General features: G+C 34.5%; 1 protein-coding gene across 1 annotated transcript; it reads left to right on the forward strand.

Annotated features, from left to right (window-relative positions):
• The first annotated feature begins 2504 nt into the window (after window positions 1-2504).
• On the forward strand, window positions 2505-13652 carry ASPN (asporin). Its single transcript, XM_010286192.1, has 7 exons — window positions 2505-2751; window positions 4754-4866; window positions 7082-7295; window positions 7636-7746; window positions 10082-10175; window positions 11811-11949; window positions 13179-13652. The coding sequence occupies exons 1-7, from the start codon at window positions 2505-2507 to the stop codon at window positions 13374-13376; spliced, it is 1116 nt and encodes a 371-aa protein (XP_010284494.1). The 3' UTR covers window positions 13377-13652.
• Window positions 13653-14202: the final 550 nt, after the last annotated feature.

A 14202-nucleotide genomic window follows, 5' to 3' on the forward strand; every position in this document is an offset into this window, starting at 1 on the left:
TCCATTAAAGCACTTGGTCCGAGAACAAGGAGAACTCAGAAATGTGAAAGGCCTCAAACTCCTCATATCCTGATTAATGGTATGACTTAGGTATTGAACATTTTTACTGTTTTGCTGAAGCTGAAATACAAGATTGAAAGGGCCAAACATTCCAAGGGTGTACAGCCAGACATGACCTCAATTCTCTCTAAACAAACAACTGTAGGTTCCACACGTTGTTCCCAGCACTATTGATATTCAAAGACTCTTTCAAGAAAACACATTGTATAGGATTACAAGTACAACTACAAAATTCTTTCTAGGAGCACTGAAGGAGAACATTATTTTGAATATAAAGGAAAATACATGGGAAAAATATATGTGAAGGTTCTTTTAAGAGATTGGTATATCGGTAAAAGCTACTCAAATGAGTATGCAACTGGAAGATTACAATAAATATTAAACTTACAATTATACGCTGCATACCTGCAAGATACAAAGTATATTGTGCTTCTGTATTCAGACACATATGTGGGGGGAAGAAGTCACCTCATTCTTTGTGAAAGGGTGAGTTTTATATAACCTAAATACTGTTAGCTTATATATAACATATACAGTTACAGTAGTGGCAATGTATGCAATACACAGCATTTTAATGCCATTAAGAACCATATACAAGAAACATAAAAATGACCTTGTACAGAAAAAAGCAATACAAACAAAACCTCAGAATTCTGAATAAGCCAAGTCAACACCCTTGTACAAACCAGAGCACTTCTTTTCCTGTGACTGAAGCCCAGTGACAAAATGCCTACATAAAGACATTTTTCAGCTATAAACAGATCAGCAAGCATTTAATTAGGTGATCAAACCAGAACTGACATCAGTTTAGTACTTCCCTAAAGAGGTCTATAATAGTCTAAATAGAAACATTTTTATAAACAGGATACGCATAACAAAATTTACAACAGCCCCTCTTGGTTTGCACAGTGTGCTGTAGGATCCAAACGACTTCCAGAGTTGGGTTTCAGAAGGGAACAATCTCGCGCTGAGTGCTGAATTTGCAGTCTTTTCTCACAGAGTTGCAAAACACCCTGTGGCAATTCTTGCTATCTCGGTTTTCCCTTGTGTATAGTTTTATAGAAGTACTTGGTCAATAAAATAATCTTAAGAATAAAACCAGAGTATGGAGAAGATATTTAGTGTTTTGACCTATGGATCATCATTACTCAGGTAACGCAGTATACCCTAGGACCGGACTCCTGGTTTTCCCAGTCAGGTGCGGCTAAAAAAAATCTGGTAAAATCAGAACTCTGAGAAGCAGAACGAAATGGAATGAACAGCTGTAATGAGAGAGACTCTGCCATATTTTTCTGAAGACAAATCTACTTTTGAAGTCCTTCATAACTTGTGTATTCTTCTCGCTAACATCAGAAAAAAAATAATTGTAACTATCTGACACAGGGTTTTCTGCTTTGAAGGTATCCTAACTGATCCAATATCTTTCTGTCTTCCAGGCTGAAGGACCTTTGATTACACAGGAAAGACACTTTCAAGTTACAGGTAATCTAGAGAGCTGATGGGTTTTATTGCATTAAGTTCAAGCACAGCCCATACTGAGCTCCTTTCAGCTGGCTGCCTTGCTATCATGTACAGGCGCTAGGACAACAAAGCTAGGTTGGAAAAAAAATGTTTATTGAAAAAATATGCACATAGAAGTATTGGTTTCCAGCTCTTTTTTTGGATGAAATTTCAGTTACTGATTTCAGGTGATACAGATACATAACCTGCAGGCCCTTGTCAGAGAAAAGACATCAAATAAAAGACATATACAAGTGTGCTTGCATTAAAATACAGAGGTGAACTTCTCTCAAGAGCAATAATATACGAATGACTGGAATTTGGGAAAAGCTGTGTCAGGACTGAAAACTCTGTCTGTTTTTCCAGATTAAAGTAAGAATTGTTTAATTAAGTGCTTAGGGAATAGAATAAAAAGTGTTTAGGGAGTATCCCGATGCGTGCATTTTATGTATTGCTAATTGAGTATTTCTCAATTTTCTAGATACAAGCAATGCACTTATGCCAATGTATCCTATTAAAACCATATTTTCATTAAGAAACAATAAAATAAATACAATTCCAAGTTCTGGTAAAATTTGCTACACAAATTACACTTCAAAACTTGAAGCAAATGATACTATTTTTTAAACTCAACTAAAAAAAAATTTGATATGGCATTAATGTCTGATAAAATAATAATTACTATTAAAATATTAAACCACATAATTTTAATAATATAAACATTATGTTTAAAATAAGGCTTTTAATATTCTTCATCCTTCACGTACTAATTAAACCTTAATATTCATAACAGACCATTTTTCAGGACCAGAGACTGTAGCAGTGAGCGAAGTAAATAGTTCAATACCTTTATTTGCTGTTTCACATTCACTGATTCTTGTGTTTGAGGGTTTTTTTGTTTGTTTACTTTCCTCTTCGAGATTGGTTATCGTGATTAAGAAGATATGAAAGAATACATGCTCCTTCTCTTCTTGGCTTTGTGCTCTGCCAAACCTCCCATCAGTCCTTCATATTTTACCCTAAAGAATATGATGCTCCAAGATATGGAAGAAGATGACGATGACTACGACGATGACAATTCTCTATTTCCAACCACTGAACCAATTATGCCACTAATTCCTTTTGATCTCTTCCCAATATGTCCCTTTGGATGCCAGTGCTATGTGAGAGTTGTCCATTGCTCTGATCTAGGTAAGAATGAATCTGTGTCTGTTCTCCGCTGGCCTTTCCTTTGGAGGATTTGCCTTTTAAAAGATTAATTCTGCAGCTCCATAAGTTGCACACATTCACATATTCTTTTACAAGTCATTTTCAAAAGGAGTTTGCAATTTTTCAGTTTGGCTTGCAAACCGTATCTAATTATGTCAAGCAACTAATTTGTGTCCTGCACTTTTTACAACAGAAATGTTTTCCCAGCTTCTGTGCATCAGTTCAGAAAATTAATAAACTGCTATAGCCACCTTCCATTAGCAATGAGTTCTACTGATAACAGCACAGAATGGGAAGGCATTCAGAATATGTAACAAACAACTGTAAAATTATTTAACAGAATAATAATAATAATAATAATAACAACAACAACAACAACTTATTGGGGTTAATAGTACATCTAATCACAGCTTTTTATCCACTAAAGGAACAATCACAGAATGTGAAAATGCTTATATTTACATTTTAGATTACCCCCTCTCCTGTTTCATTTACTTTCATAAAGTTCTACCCAAACAGAGAGGCACAAAAATTTGCTGTATCTTCTGTTTGCATTAGGCAAGCTGTTAGTCCCCTCTCTCAAAAAAAGGCTATGGCTAAAGAATTACTTCAGTCACAACTACAAAGAAACAGGCGAAATGACAAGAAAACATAACAAAGGAAAAAGAGCCCATAAACAAAGCACAAGGAAGTTTAACATCAGCACATAAATGGGATACAAACCCATTGCTCGGCTTATCGTCCATTAAAGTGCACATCACTGGTAACACAGAATCATTAAGGTTGGAAAAGACCTTGAAGATTATCGAGCCCAACCATCAGCCCAACACCACCATGCCACTAACGTTTCAACCAAAGGCAAATCTGCTACTGTCACTGTTGCAGATACATCCTAGTCCCTAAATTTTAATTCATTATTAATCGTGCCAATTAGGTAATCAGAAGGTTATGTGCCTGTCGCTAGCACAGGGACAATTACATTCGCTCTCATCACAGCTCTGCCACCACCCTAAACTTAATCCTAGACTCTTCATATCTTAGAAACATTTGAGTCAATACATAAATTGCTGGTTTTTAATAAATGTGTCATTATTAAGGAATCAAAATAAACTTATGCTGACAGCAATAAGCTGTGGTTATTGCATCTGGTTTAGAGATTGCAAATTATTTTGTTTGAGTTCTCACATAGAAAAAACACCCCTATTAATAGACTTCATCTTTAAATACCCATAACCTATCAATTATGGAATAATTGTTTATAAACTGGACCAGCATTTCGCATTTGATGCATCAGCATTTCCACTGAAAAGGAAGTTACCATCCCTTGCTAGTCTCTTCTGCTGATCCAGGACCTCACACAGCATGAACTGAGTGGTTTTGTAACTGAGCAATTAACTGGATTGGGGAATTTATGCAACTGGTAATAAGTACTGGCAGCTGTAAGACCATCTTTTGTCCACTTTTACCAAGAATACATACTAACTGTATGGCTTATAAGCACCCGTGCCAGCACAATGGATAGAGCAGTGCAGAGGTAGAAAGGAGCATTGAAGCGCTGAGCAGAAATCCCTTAAAGCCACTGCACCAGCCCTGTTCCTAAATACAGAACCACAGCCCCAGGTCCTCCGAGGACTGCTTTCTCCAGGGACTTCAGCAGTTTCCCCGTAGAACAAGCAGTGCTCTGAGGCTGCTTGTCTTACAGATGCAAAGAGTCTGTAATGAGCACCCCATTCAAGCTTTTCATGGTCAAGGGTAGACGGAATTCCTCCTGAAACAATCCACACATTTTTGTCATACATTCTTACATGCCTAGCTCCTCTCATTATTGAATATTACCTTCCATCCTTTGCTTTTATGGCTGTCCATATATTCTTTCCCCTCATAATCATCAACACTCCTACTGCGTTTTGCTGTTTAACAGTTAATTTCTTTGGACTTACATACAGGCATGTAATGCTTCTGTTTATCTCACATACTTAAATAGGTTTGACATCAATACCTCGCAACATTCCACCAGATACTCGTATGATTGACCTTCAAAACAACAAAATTAAAGAGGTCAAGGAAAACGATCTCCAAGGACTCACGTCACTTTATGTAAGCTTGCTATTTTCCAAGTTTGAAATCTTCTTTAGCAATCTGAAATATTTTGATACTTTTAAAATACAAATGGCATTTTTCTTTTCCAATAGTATCCATAAAAATACAGACTAACACCTGCATACTTGACTGCTCCCACATAGTAAAAAGCAAATTTCTTTGCACTGTAAGAACTATGCTACTTTCTACAACATCCAGAAACTGTACCATATGTCTCTCGCCAAAAAGATCCTGAGGACTTAGTCAGTCCTTAGCATGCACAGAAACACTCCCTACATTTTGAAGGCTGCAAGACAAGCGCTCCTTTTTATCTGCTTTGCTGTAAAATACCAGAAAGAACTTAAGCTCACAGGAGAACTAGAACGGTATTTTCTGAGGGTATTTTCAAAAGCACACAGCATACAACTCACACATACACCACTGAAACGAATGTTACAAATCCAGCTGATCTGAACAGAAAACAGACCAACACTGAATTACTGAAAAAGTCAGGTGCTTTATTACTATTTTTTAACACACTCAACTATCCACAAAGAGACAGGCTTTAAAATAAATATCACTGGCAACCGATAAATCTAGATATTTACAGTACACAATAAACCCTTTTTATAATGAAAGAAAATAAGAGAGTCTCAGAGACCTGGAAAGGTACATTAAATCTGTTTTGGAGTATTTGTTTCCATAAGATGTCACTCTAGAGCCAATACCGAAGAATACTGACAATTTTAAAATTTTCATTGTAAAAATGACAAATCTGTTCCACAAGTTATAGCAAATTAATGACATTTTATTCCACATTAGAAAGACATGAAACACACATTAAAGTAACATAAAACAAAACCTTTTCAGTCATATTTGGTTTCTGAGCAAAAACTGAAAATTTACCATATCTAAGTGTTTATGAATGAGCTTGTTAATTATTATGAGTTAAGCTAATATAGGAAAAATAGGAACCATGGAAATTCATTGTTTGCAACAAAGTGCTTCCAGGTCTCCTTAAGTGTCTCGTGTCTGGGTACAGAATGGTCTTACCAGCAAGTTAGGGGTAAACACACTAACTGTGGTTTATATTCAGTGTAAAAGATCCTATAGCAACTAACCTCCAGTGACTGAGAAAGTCACTGGAATACATCAGCAATCACCACATTATATATTAGAGTTGTCACTTAATTATGTGACAGCTGAAAACTCTGAGCTGTTTTGATTTTTCTCATCAGTTAATTTGTGGCAAGGCCTAACTAAGTTTTTACTGAAAGCAAAGTTTACTTTGTTCAGCTTGCTGAGTACTAGTCTACTTAGCAAAGGCATAGATGGCAACTTGGATTAGGATGGAGCATTTCCTGTTTATTCCTTAAACTATCCCGGGGTGGGGGTGGAGATAAATAAATAAATATTAATTTTGTTTTGCTATATTTTTTTTTCCCCCCACAATTCCAGACAGCAGAGGACTTACCAACAGCTAAAAAAAAGTAAAAGAAGAACAAAAATGAATAGTCTATATACGGAAATGCAGATATGTGATTTGACATGCAAAATAATTTCAGATAACTCATATTTTTTCTGTAGTAACTCATTACAAGTTCCCTGATAATGCATAGCAACCAAGAACAAAAAAATTGTCCCAAAAAAGGATTAGTGTACTGTACAGAAGAGACTTAAATTCACAGGAATGGAAAAATTATGGCAAATAAGATACAAATTCATGTGTGTCTATCAGTCATAGAGAAACATTCACTTTTAAAAAATCCAGAAAAAACCCTGACTTTTATTTTGCAGCATTATGCTGAAATAAAAGATGAAATTCTGAGTTTTGAGAATTTGTCTGCATTAAAGAACAAACCAATATAACCCCCACAATAAAGAAATATAAAGAACAAAATAATACAACCCCCATACAATCCCACAAAATATATGAGACAAACATATAGTTTTGTCAATCCTTCTCATTACCCACTGGCACCTTGTCAAGCTCCGAGTAGTTTTTCTCTACGTTTTAGTTGATGCTCCAGCTTCCAGGTTCTTTTTTGTTTTTCACAATCAATTGAAATGCTCAGAGTACATACAAAGTGCTAAAGTTTGGTATGATGGAAAAATAAACTATTTTAAATACTTAATTGTTAAATTATGTAACAAATTCATGACTTCAAATTCATAATCGCAACACTCCTGTGTAAAGAAATTTTCTTTGTATTGCTCTTCCCATCTCTCATAGGCACTGGCTTTGAACAACAATAAAATATCCAAGATCCATCCAAAAGCCTTTCAACCAACAAAGAAGCTACGACGACTGTATTTGTCCCATAACCAGCTAACTGAGATTCCAACAAATCTACCAAAAACTTTAGCAGAGCTCAGAATTCATGCTAATAAGGTTAAGAAAATCCACAAGGATGTATTTAAGGGAATGAAGTCTCTACATGTTTTAGGTAAGTCCAAAATGCAACATACTATAAACAATCTCCATTCAAACATTTCCCCAATGAGCAATTTCTTCTTAGGGAGATACCCATGCTGTGGAAACTCTCTTTCACAACTTAATTTCTATGTGAAGTTGCTACATAGGTCAAGTTTCTAGTAAGCCTGCAAGCCAGGTTAGACAGCCTTTATTCACTAAAAGCTGTGACTTCCACCCCTCAGAATATGTAATCAAAGCTAAAATACTTAGAACATCAGAAATCATAAATAAAATTAAATCAGCTGTGTATAACAGTCTAACATACACAAAATTCCTAGGCCATAAATACTTTTTTTCCCCCCCTTGGACAGAAATGAGTGCAAATCCTCTTAACAATGATGGAATAGAGCCAGGCGCTTTTGAAGGAGTAAATATCTATCATATAAGAATTGCAGAAGCTAAACTAACTTCAATTCCTAAAGGTATGCTTTATCTTTTCTATTTTACCTATACCACTATACTCTTAAATTAAAAGCTTTAACATCTATATGATTATTAAAATGTTCATAAATTCTGTTTTGTATTGTTCATTACTACCAAACCACCTCCTACCTTATTTTTTTTTTTTGCACTTTGTACTCAATTCTACATCTCAAAAGTGTGCATGTGCGTGGACACACGCTCGCTTTCCTGCCTTCTCCCCATCAGGTAGTCCACTCCTCTCTCAGAGTCATCCAGAGACTCTTCTCAGGAGAAACAATGTGAAGAAATGATAACAAGATGTCACTTCTCATCTTTCACATCAGCCTCTCAAAAATCCTTACAAAGAAAGGATAAATCCCCTGATATTTGATCTGGGTCATAAAGGATACAGAATTCCCACTTCCTTTATGCATTTAAGATGAAACTCCAAAATTTCTAACTTGAATTTTGAATGTTTCAAGCAACTCTAGCTCAAATATGCTCTGCAATATAAACACCTTGATGCAAAACCCAATACAGCATTTTATACATCTTTTGATGGGCTTTTCCTAAGTGAAATTTAATATTAACACTTCACTTAAGTTCAACATAACATACTACAATATTAAATCACTCCTTCGTATAAAACAATTAACTTGTGATTTGACGGTAGTAATAAATTAAAACACTACTTTACAAATCACCAACCTCCACACACAAAAAAGTAGCGTGAAGGAACTTGGTACAACAGCCTACCTGCATTTTTTGTAGGTCACCATAGTATTAAACCAAATTCTCATGAGTTTCAACTGCTTAAAACTATTAGTTTAGAGAAAAAGGGAAGAAACAAAGCATAATACCATATTTCATCATTCATTAATTTACAGGAAAACTAAATGTTGCCCCGTAAGATATTTATTTCTGGATCATTCAGATAAAGAACTTGCACCTTATTAATCTCTTCCTGTAGACAAATACATATGCAAAAGCATCCCTGTAGAAGAGAACACTAAAAAAACCTGCCAACAACAAACAAAACCAACTCACACCAATTGTTAAGGTAATTTTAAGAAGCTATCTGGCTGCCTACGGTAACACTCCACAACACACACACACAAGACATTCTTCTAGTATCATCATAATACCATCTCATATCACTTATCAGAAAAAAAATACATAAAATGATTCCGATTCTGTCTTTATTATAGAGAAATCTTCTACAAGGAAACACAGCATGAGGTCCAATATGTGGTGTCAAATAGATAAAAACCCCATCAACAAATAGGATTTCAAAGTGAACACATTCTACACAAATGGAAACTAAGTTTATAGGTAGATCCCTCTATCTGTGAATGTTATAAGGACACAAAAGGATTAAGAAAAGGTAACTTACAAAATGCACTTAAAATCTAAAGTGGACAGATGGGTAGTCTTCCCTCTTAATATTGTAACTCAGACAGAAGCAGCACCTGGTGGAATTGTAAACTGGAAAAAAGCTCAAACAAACAGCAAAGCATGTCAACTGGCATAAAGACAGACCATAAAGCATACTAATTTTCTTCAGTATTGTAAATGCCACAACAAATAGCCCTGGCAATGGGAGCGGTGCTCTCCTAAGCCATCTTAGTAACAGAAACATGTGGTTTGTCTTGCTTGTGTCAGGCTGCCATCTAGACAGATGCTAGTAAAACTGAACATAAGATCAGCAAATAGAAATTCAAACTTGTGACTATCTTCCTCTGCCTTCACTAAAAGGATTTAGGAAAAAAGATTCTCCACCTCCTGGTGGAGATGATAATTCTGATAGTTCTGAATTGGGACTATTTGGTACTACATGAGAAAACGTTGTGTGTACCAGCACGGGATAGAGCATACCAAATATCTTATTTTGCTTAGAGAATTCTGAAAGCTTTCCTCCCAGATCACATCTCAGGAGCTGTAATAGTGCAACTGTTACATCATGTGGAAGGAGTAGGATTTTGACTACCAACTGTTAGGTAATTACACATAACATACAATTTACACCTTTGACAGGTTAACCAAAAGTACATGAAAGCCGTTACAAAGAAAGCTATACAACATTTTGGAACTCTGAAATCTTAACATTAGCATATGCACTTTCACGTCTTAATTTTTTTTTAAAGTTACTATTTTAAACCAAATTATGTTGATGATTTTTTTTATAAATTAACATAATTGTATCTAATGCTGATTTCTTTGATGCAGACAACCCCCCCCCCAAGATTCTTCACCCAATCCTAAACATTAAGGAAAGAAGCTGTTTGGAACATAATAATCACCCCAGCAAAATAAGTTGGCTTGTTTTTCTCACACTGTGCATTTGTTTTCCATCAGAATTGCCCTCCAGTCTACTAGAACTTCATTTAGATGACAATAAGATCACAGCAATTGAAGTCGAAGATTTTAACCGGTATAAAGATCTTCAAAGGTAAAATTCCCATGTTGAATGCTTTTATTCAATATGAAGTCAGACTTGGCACAATCTCTTATTTGATACTTCTCTTGTTAATGGGAGAAAAGGAATTAAAAATTTCAAGTATTTTAGTAAGAACTGCTGTAAATAAGACCAAACTTTAAAAAAAAACAAACACCACAAAATAACCCCCCCCAAAACCTCCCAAGCATTAGCGTGGTTATTACATGTCTTGCCTACAGTTCATGATAGAAGTGTATGTTACGAACAGCATCTGATTACAAAATGTAATCATCATAAATTCTTATCTCATGGCGCCTGGGTGTTGTATAGTATAGCGTGGCTTTTATATAATATCTCTTAATGTGCTAGTAGTTATATGCCTCAATTAAGCATTACATGTATTTCTCACACTTGCAATATATGAGCCTTTGTGGTCACATTATTTATCAACAGTATTCAGTATCTTTCTCTAGCCTGTTCCCTAACAGGCCCAGGCACTTTAAGTCCTTGGTCTTTCATCTCACAAATCATCCCCCAAAACAAGGTATACAGCAACACCAACTGATTTTTGCTTTTCGGAACAGAATGCCTTTCTTGCAACTAAATTTATAGGATTTAAGACCCATAATAGCTTTTTAACTCTAGAGAAAAATATAAAAGCATGGCATGAAAAGGGAAATTTGAAACTTGTTTATACAAACACATGGGAAACCTGGTAAGTTATAAGAGAAGATAAACTCACCTTCTGAAAACTAGCCTGAGAGAAATACAGTAGCTGGTAAAAGGAACAACTTGATAACTGTTTCCAAACATGATGGGTTTTAAGAAAAACAAAAAACCCCACATGTTTCTGAGGAATGGATCACCAATGCAGGACAAAAGAAGGAAGTTCTTTCTGCAAAGCTCAGTTAAGTACTCTGAAAATATGGCTAAGCAGCACTGAATTTTTGATTTGGCAATAGAAAGTACTATCAACGAGGAACTACTTGAACTGCATGTAGATACCAACTTTCTGAAGAAATTAGGACAGAAAGGAGAAAAAGGTGATTGCAGGATGTGTGGAAAGAGCAATTCCAAACTGCCCTGTGCCACTACATTCTGAATCATCTTCCTAGCAACGCAGGCTGAAGTCTTATAGCAACAGATCTAAGGCTTAAATTAAGGAAAATGTGGAAGTAATTTTAAAATCTAAAGTTTTTGACTAAGCTATATATATGACTGTTTCTTTGCAAGACTTGCTGCTCTTTGGCTATTTATTAGACCAAGACTTTTTATTACTATGAGTATACTTAGTAGCTATAATACTTGATAAAAGCACATAATTTATTTTACAAGCAGATTGTTTGATGATTATAATTTTAAATCTTGACACTGAAAGTAGAAAAACTGCTTGCAAAACTGGACAATTGCTTACATGAGGCTAGCTGCTGTCCTTTAAGTGGAGATTAATTTAAGAAGAAAAAATATTTGTTAGATTGATGGTGTTTTTTTTCTATCAGAGGTAAGGTTTCATCACCTTTCCGCAGTTCTTTTTTTCCCCTATGTCTACTCCTCTGTATTTCAATCTTGAAAAATTAAAGCATGCTCTTCAATGCTGTTGTGAATCTCAATTAGTATTTAATTAAATGTTCCTTGTACTATTTCTAGGCTAGGCCTTGGGAATAATAAAATCAAAGATGTGGAAAACGGAAGCTTTGCCAACATACCAAGTATACGTGAAATCCATCTTGAAAAAAATAAACTCAAGAAAGTTCCACCTGGATTACCCGAACTGAAATATCTGCAGGTCATATAATAAATTTAATAGAAAGCTCTGGTAGTTACGAGTTGGTTGAGTTTCACACTGTCACAGTGATTAGGATATAATTAAAAAGCATAATTAACTGTCACATATTTTAACATGACTGCCATACTAGGAAAGCCTGAAATCATATATATACTTAAAGAAATAAAACAAGATTAAACAGCAGGAACTACTTCCTAGGAAAAAAAAAGGAAAACAACATGCTATACCCAGAAAATGTTTTCAGGAAGTTTGTTACAAATTTATTATCGTTTCCGTATTAGTAAACCAGAGTAGTAATTTTGTCATTCCCACGCTGAAAAGCCTTAAATCCAAAGAAAATTATTTACCAAGCTGAAATGATGAGATAAGATTTAAAAATTTGTATTTAGAAATAGATAAATTGTGCAATAAAATGCTTTCAAAACACATTTCCTGAATTCTGAAATAGAAATTAAAATCAAATATGTTTTAGAAGATGACATATACCTTAGGATACAGAGCAGAACAAAGCGTGGGGAAACAAAGAAATGCATAGATGACAGAGCACATGATATGCTATTGGGCAAAAGCTTTTATCTCTGAATTTCATTTCTTTCCACTTCTCATTTAACTTCCAGTTGAAAGAAAATCTTCTGAGATGTTGTTTTTTTAAAATTCAAACATCAACTTACAATATAATGTAAAATTAGATATACAAACAAAAGAATTCTTTCATCAGTGTATATTATTTTACTTAACAAATTCTAAACTCTACTATCACAAGCCCTTTTTTTAAAAACTAATTTAAGCTACATAAGCATTAGACTGATCTGTTCCTATAAGCATACCAACAAATCTCTCCTAATATCAACTTTTCTAGAGACTACTTTTAAAAAAGTATTAAATCACTGAAATTTGCATTATGGGAGAATATAACACTGTATTATTATAATCTGTACTATAAGAAAATATAAAATTGCATTTTAGGAGAATGTTCCATGAGAATTGAGTCAAATTGTTCTGACAACACAGTGATAAAATACCATATAACATCTTTATGTGGGAGAGACTATGGCAGGAGGGAGACATTTTTAAAAGATTTAACAGAATTTTTTAATTCCTGTTACTATTAAGGTCTGCATCCGACTATTCCTATAGCAAACCTCAATTATTTCTACACCAATGAATGTTTAGATATTTTTGCCATCTACATACTAACTATTGTATTTTATTCTTTCTTATTTTTCCAGGTAGTCTTCCTTCATTCTAATCATATTGCAAAACTGGGAGTGAATGATTTCTGTCCAACAGGAGGAAGAAAGAAGAAAGCGTTATACAGTGGCATAAGCCTCTTCAATAATCCTGTAAAGTACTGGGAGGTTCAGCCTTCAACTTTCCGTTGCATTTTAGCCAGAAACAGCGTGCAACTTGGAAATTTCCTCAAGTGATACCAAAGTTGGTCATTTCAAAAAGCAACTTGCCCAAATTGGTTCTACAATACTTGAAATATGCAGAAAAATGCCAATTTTACACTATTTAACCAGTTTACAAAGTATTTACTATTTCAGAGATAATTAATAAGAAACAATATGTTAGTTGGGTCCATTGTATTATTTGACAATGTTCGACCTACATTTGAATAATTTAAACAAAAGCCTTTATATCTTATGGAAGGACTCTTGGAAGTGGAACTGGAAACTGTATCTGATGTTTCCTTTTAAAGGTCTTAAATTCTTTAGTTAAATCACATAGTTTTGACATATTCTTTCGTTCAAATAAATTCTAAAAATCAAGTGGAAGTGGCTTTTTCCACAGCAAGGACCTTTTCCTCTGCCAAAAAGCATTGTAAGAAAAGTTGCAAAAAAAATTACCAGACTTCAAAGACAACTTCTTGTGCCATTTTTGATAATCAGCAAAGAAGCAATAAAAAGGTACAGTATCGTGAGGTCTTTTGTCTCTAAACTAGAACATATTTTTATAACCTATTAAGTGAGATAAAGGTGGGTTTCATATCAAGAACATGCAAAAAACGTTTAAAAGTTTTTCGTATTTTCTCTTGCAACTTTAAGAGGAAAATGGCCTTCAATATTTTGCTATTAATATAATTTGATGCATTGTGAACATTAAAAAGTAAGATTCAAGATTTATCATATGCTTCAAGCTTAATAGGAATGATTATTAAACTCCCTTTAGGCCAGCACAAACATTTTCTTTTATCTATAACAACTGTAATAATGTTTTTCATTTAATTTTTTCCTCTTTTATGTTTTGAAA

The sequence above is a fragment of the Phaethon lepturus genome, unplaced genomic scaffold (genome assembly GCF_000687285.1).
Source record: "Phaethon lepturus isolate BGI_N335 unplaced genomic scaffold, ASM68728v1 scaffold52044, whole genome shotgun sequence".
Taxonomy (NCBI): Eukaryota; Metazoa; Chordata; class Aves; order Phaethontiformes; family Phaethontidae; genus Phaethon; species Phaethon lepturus.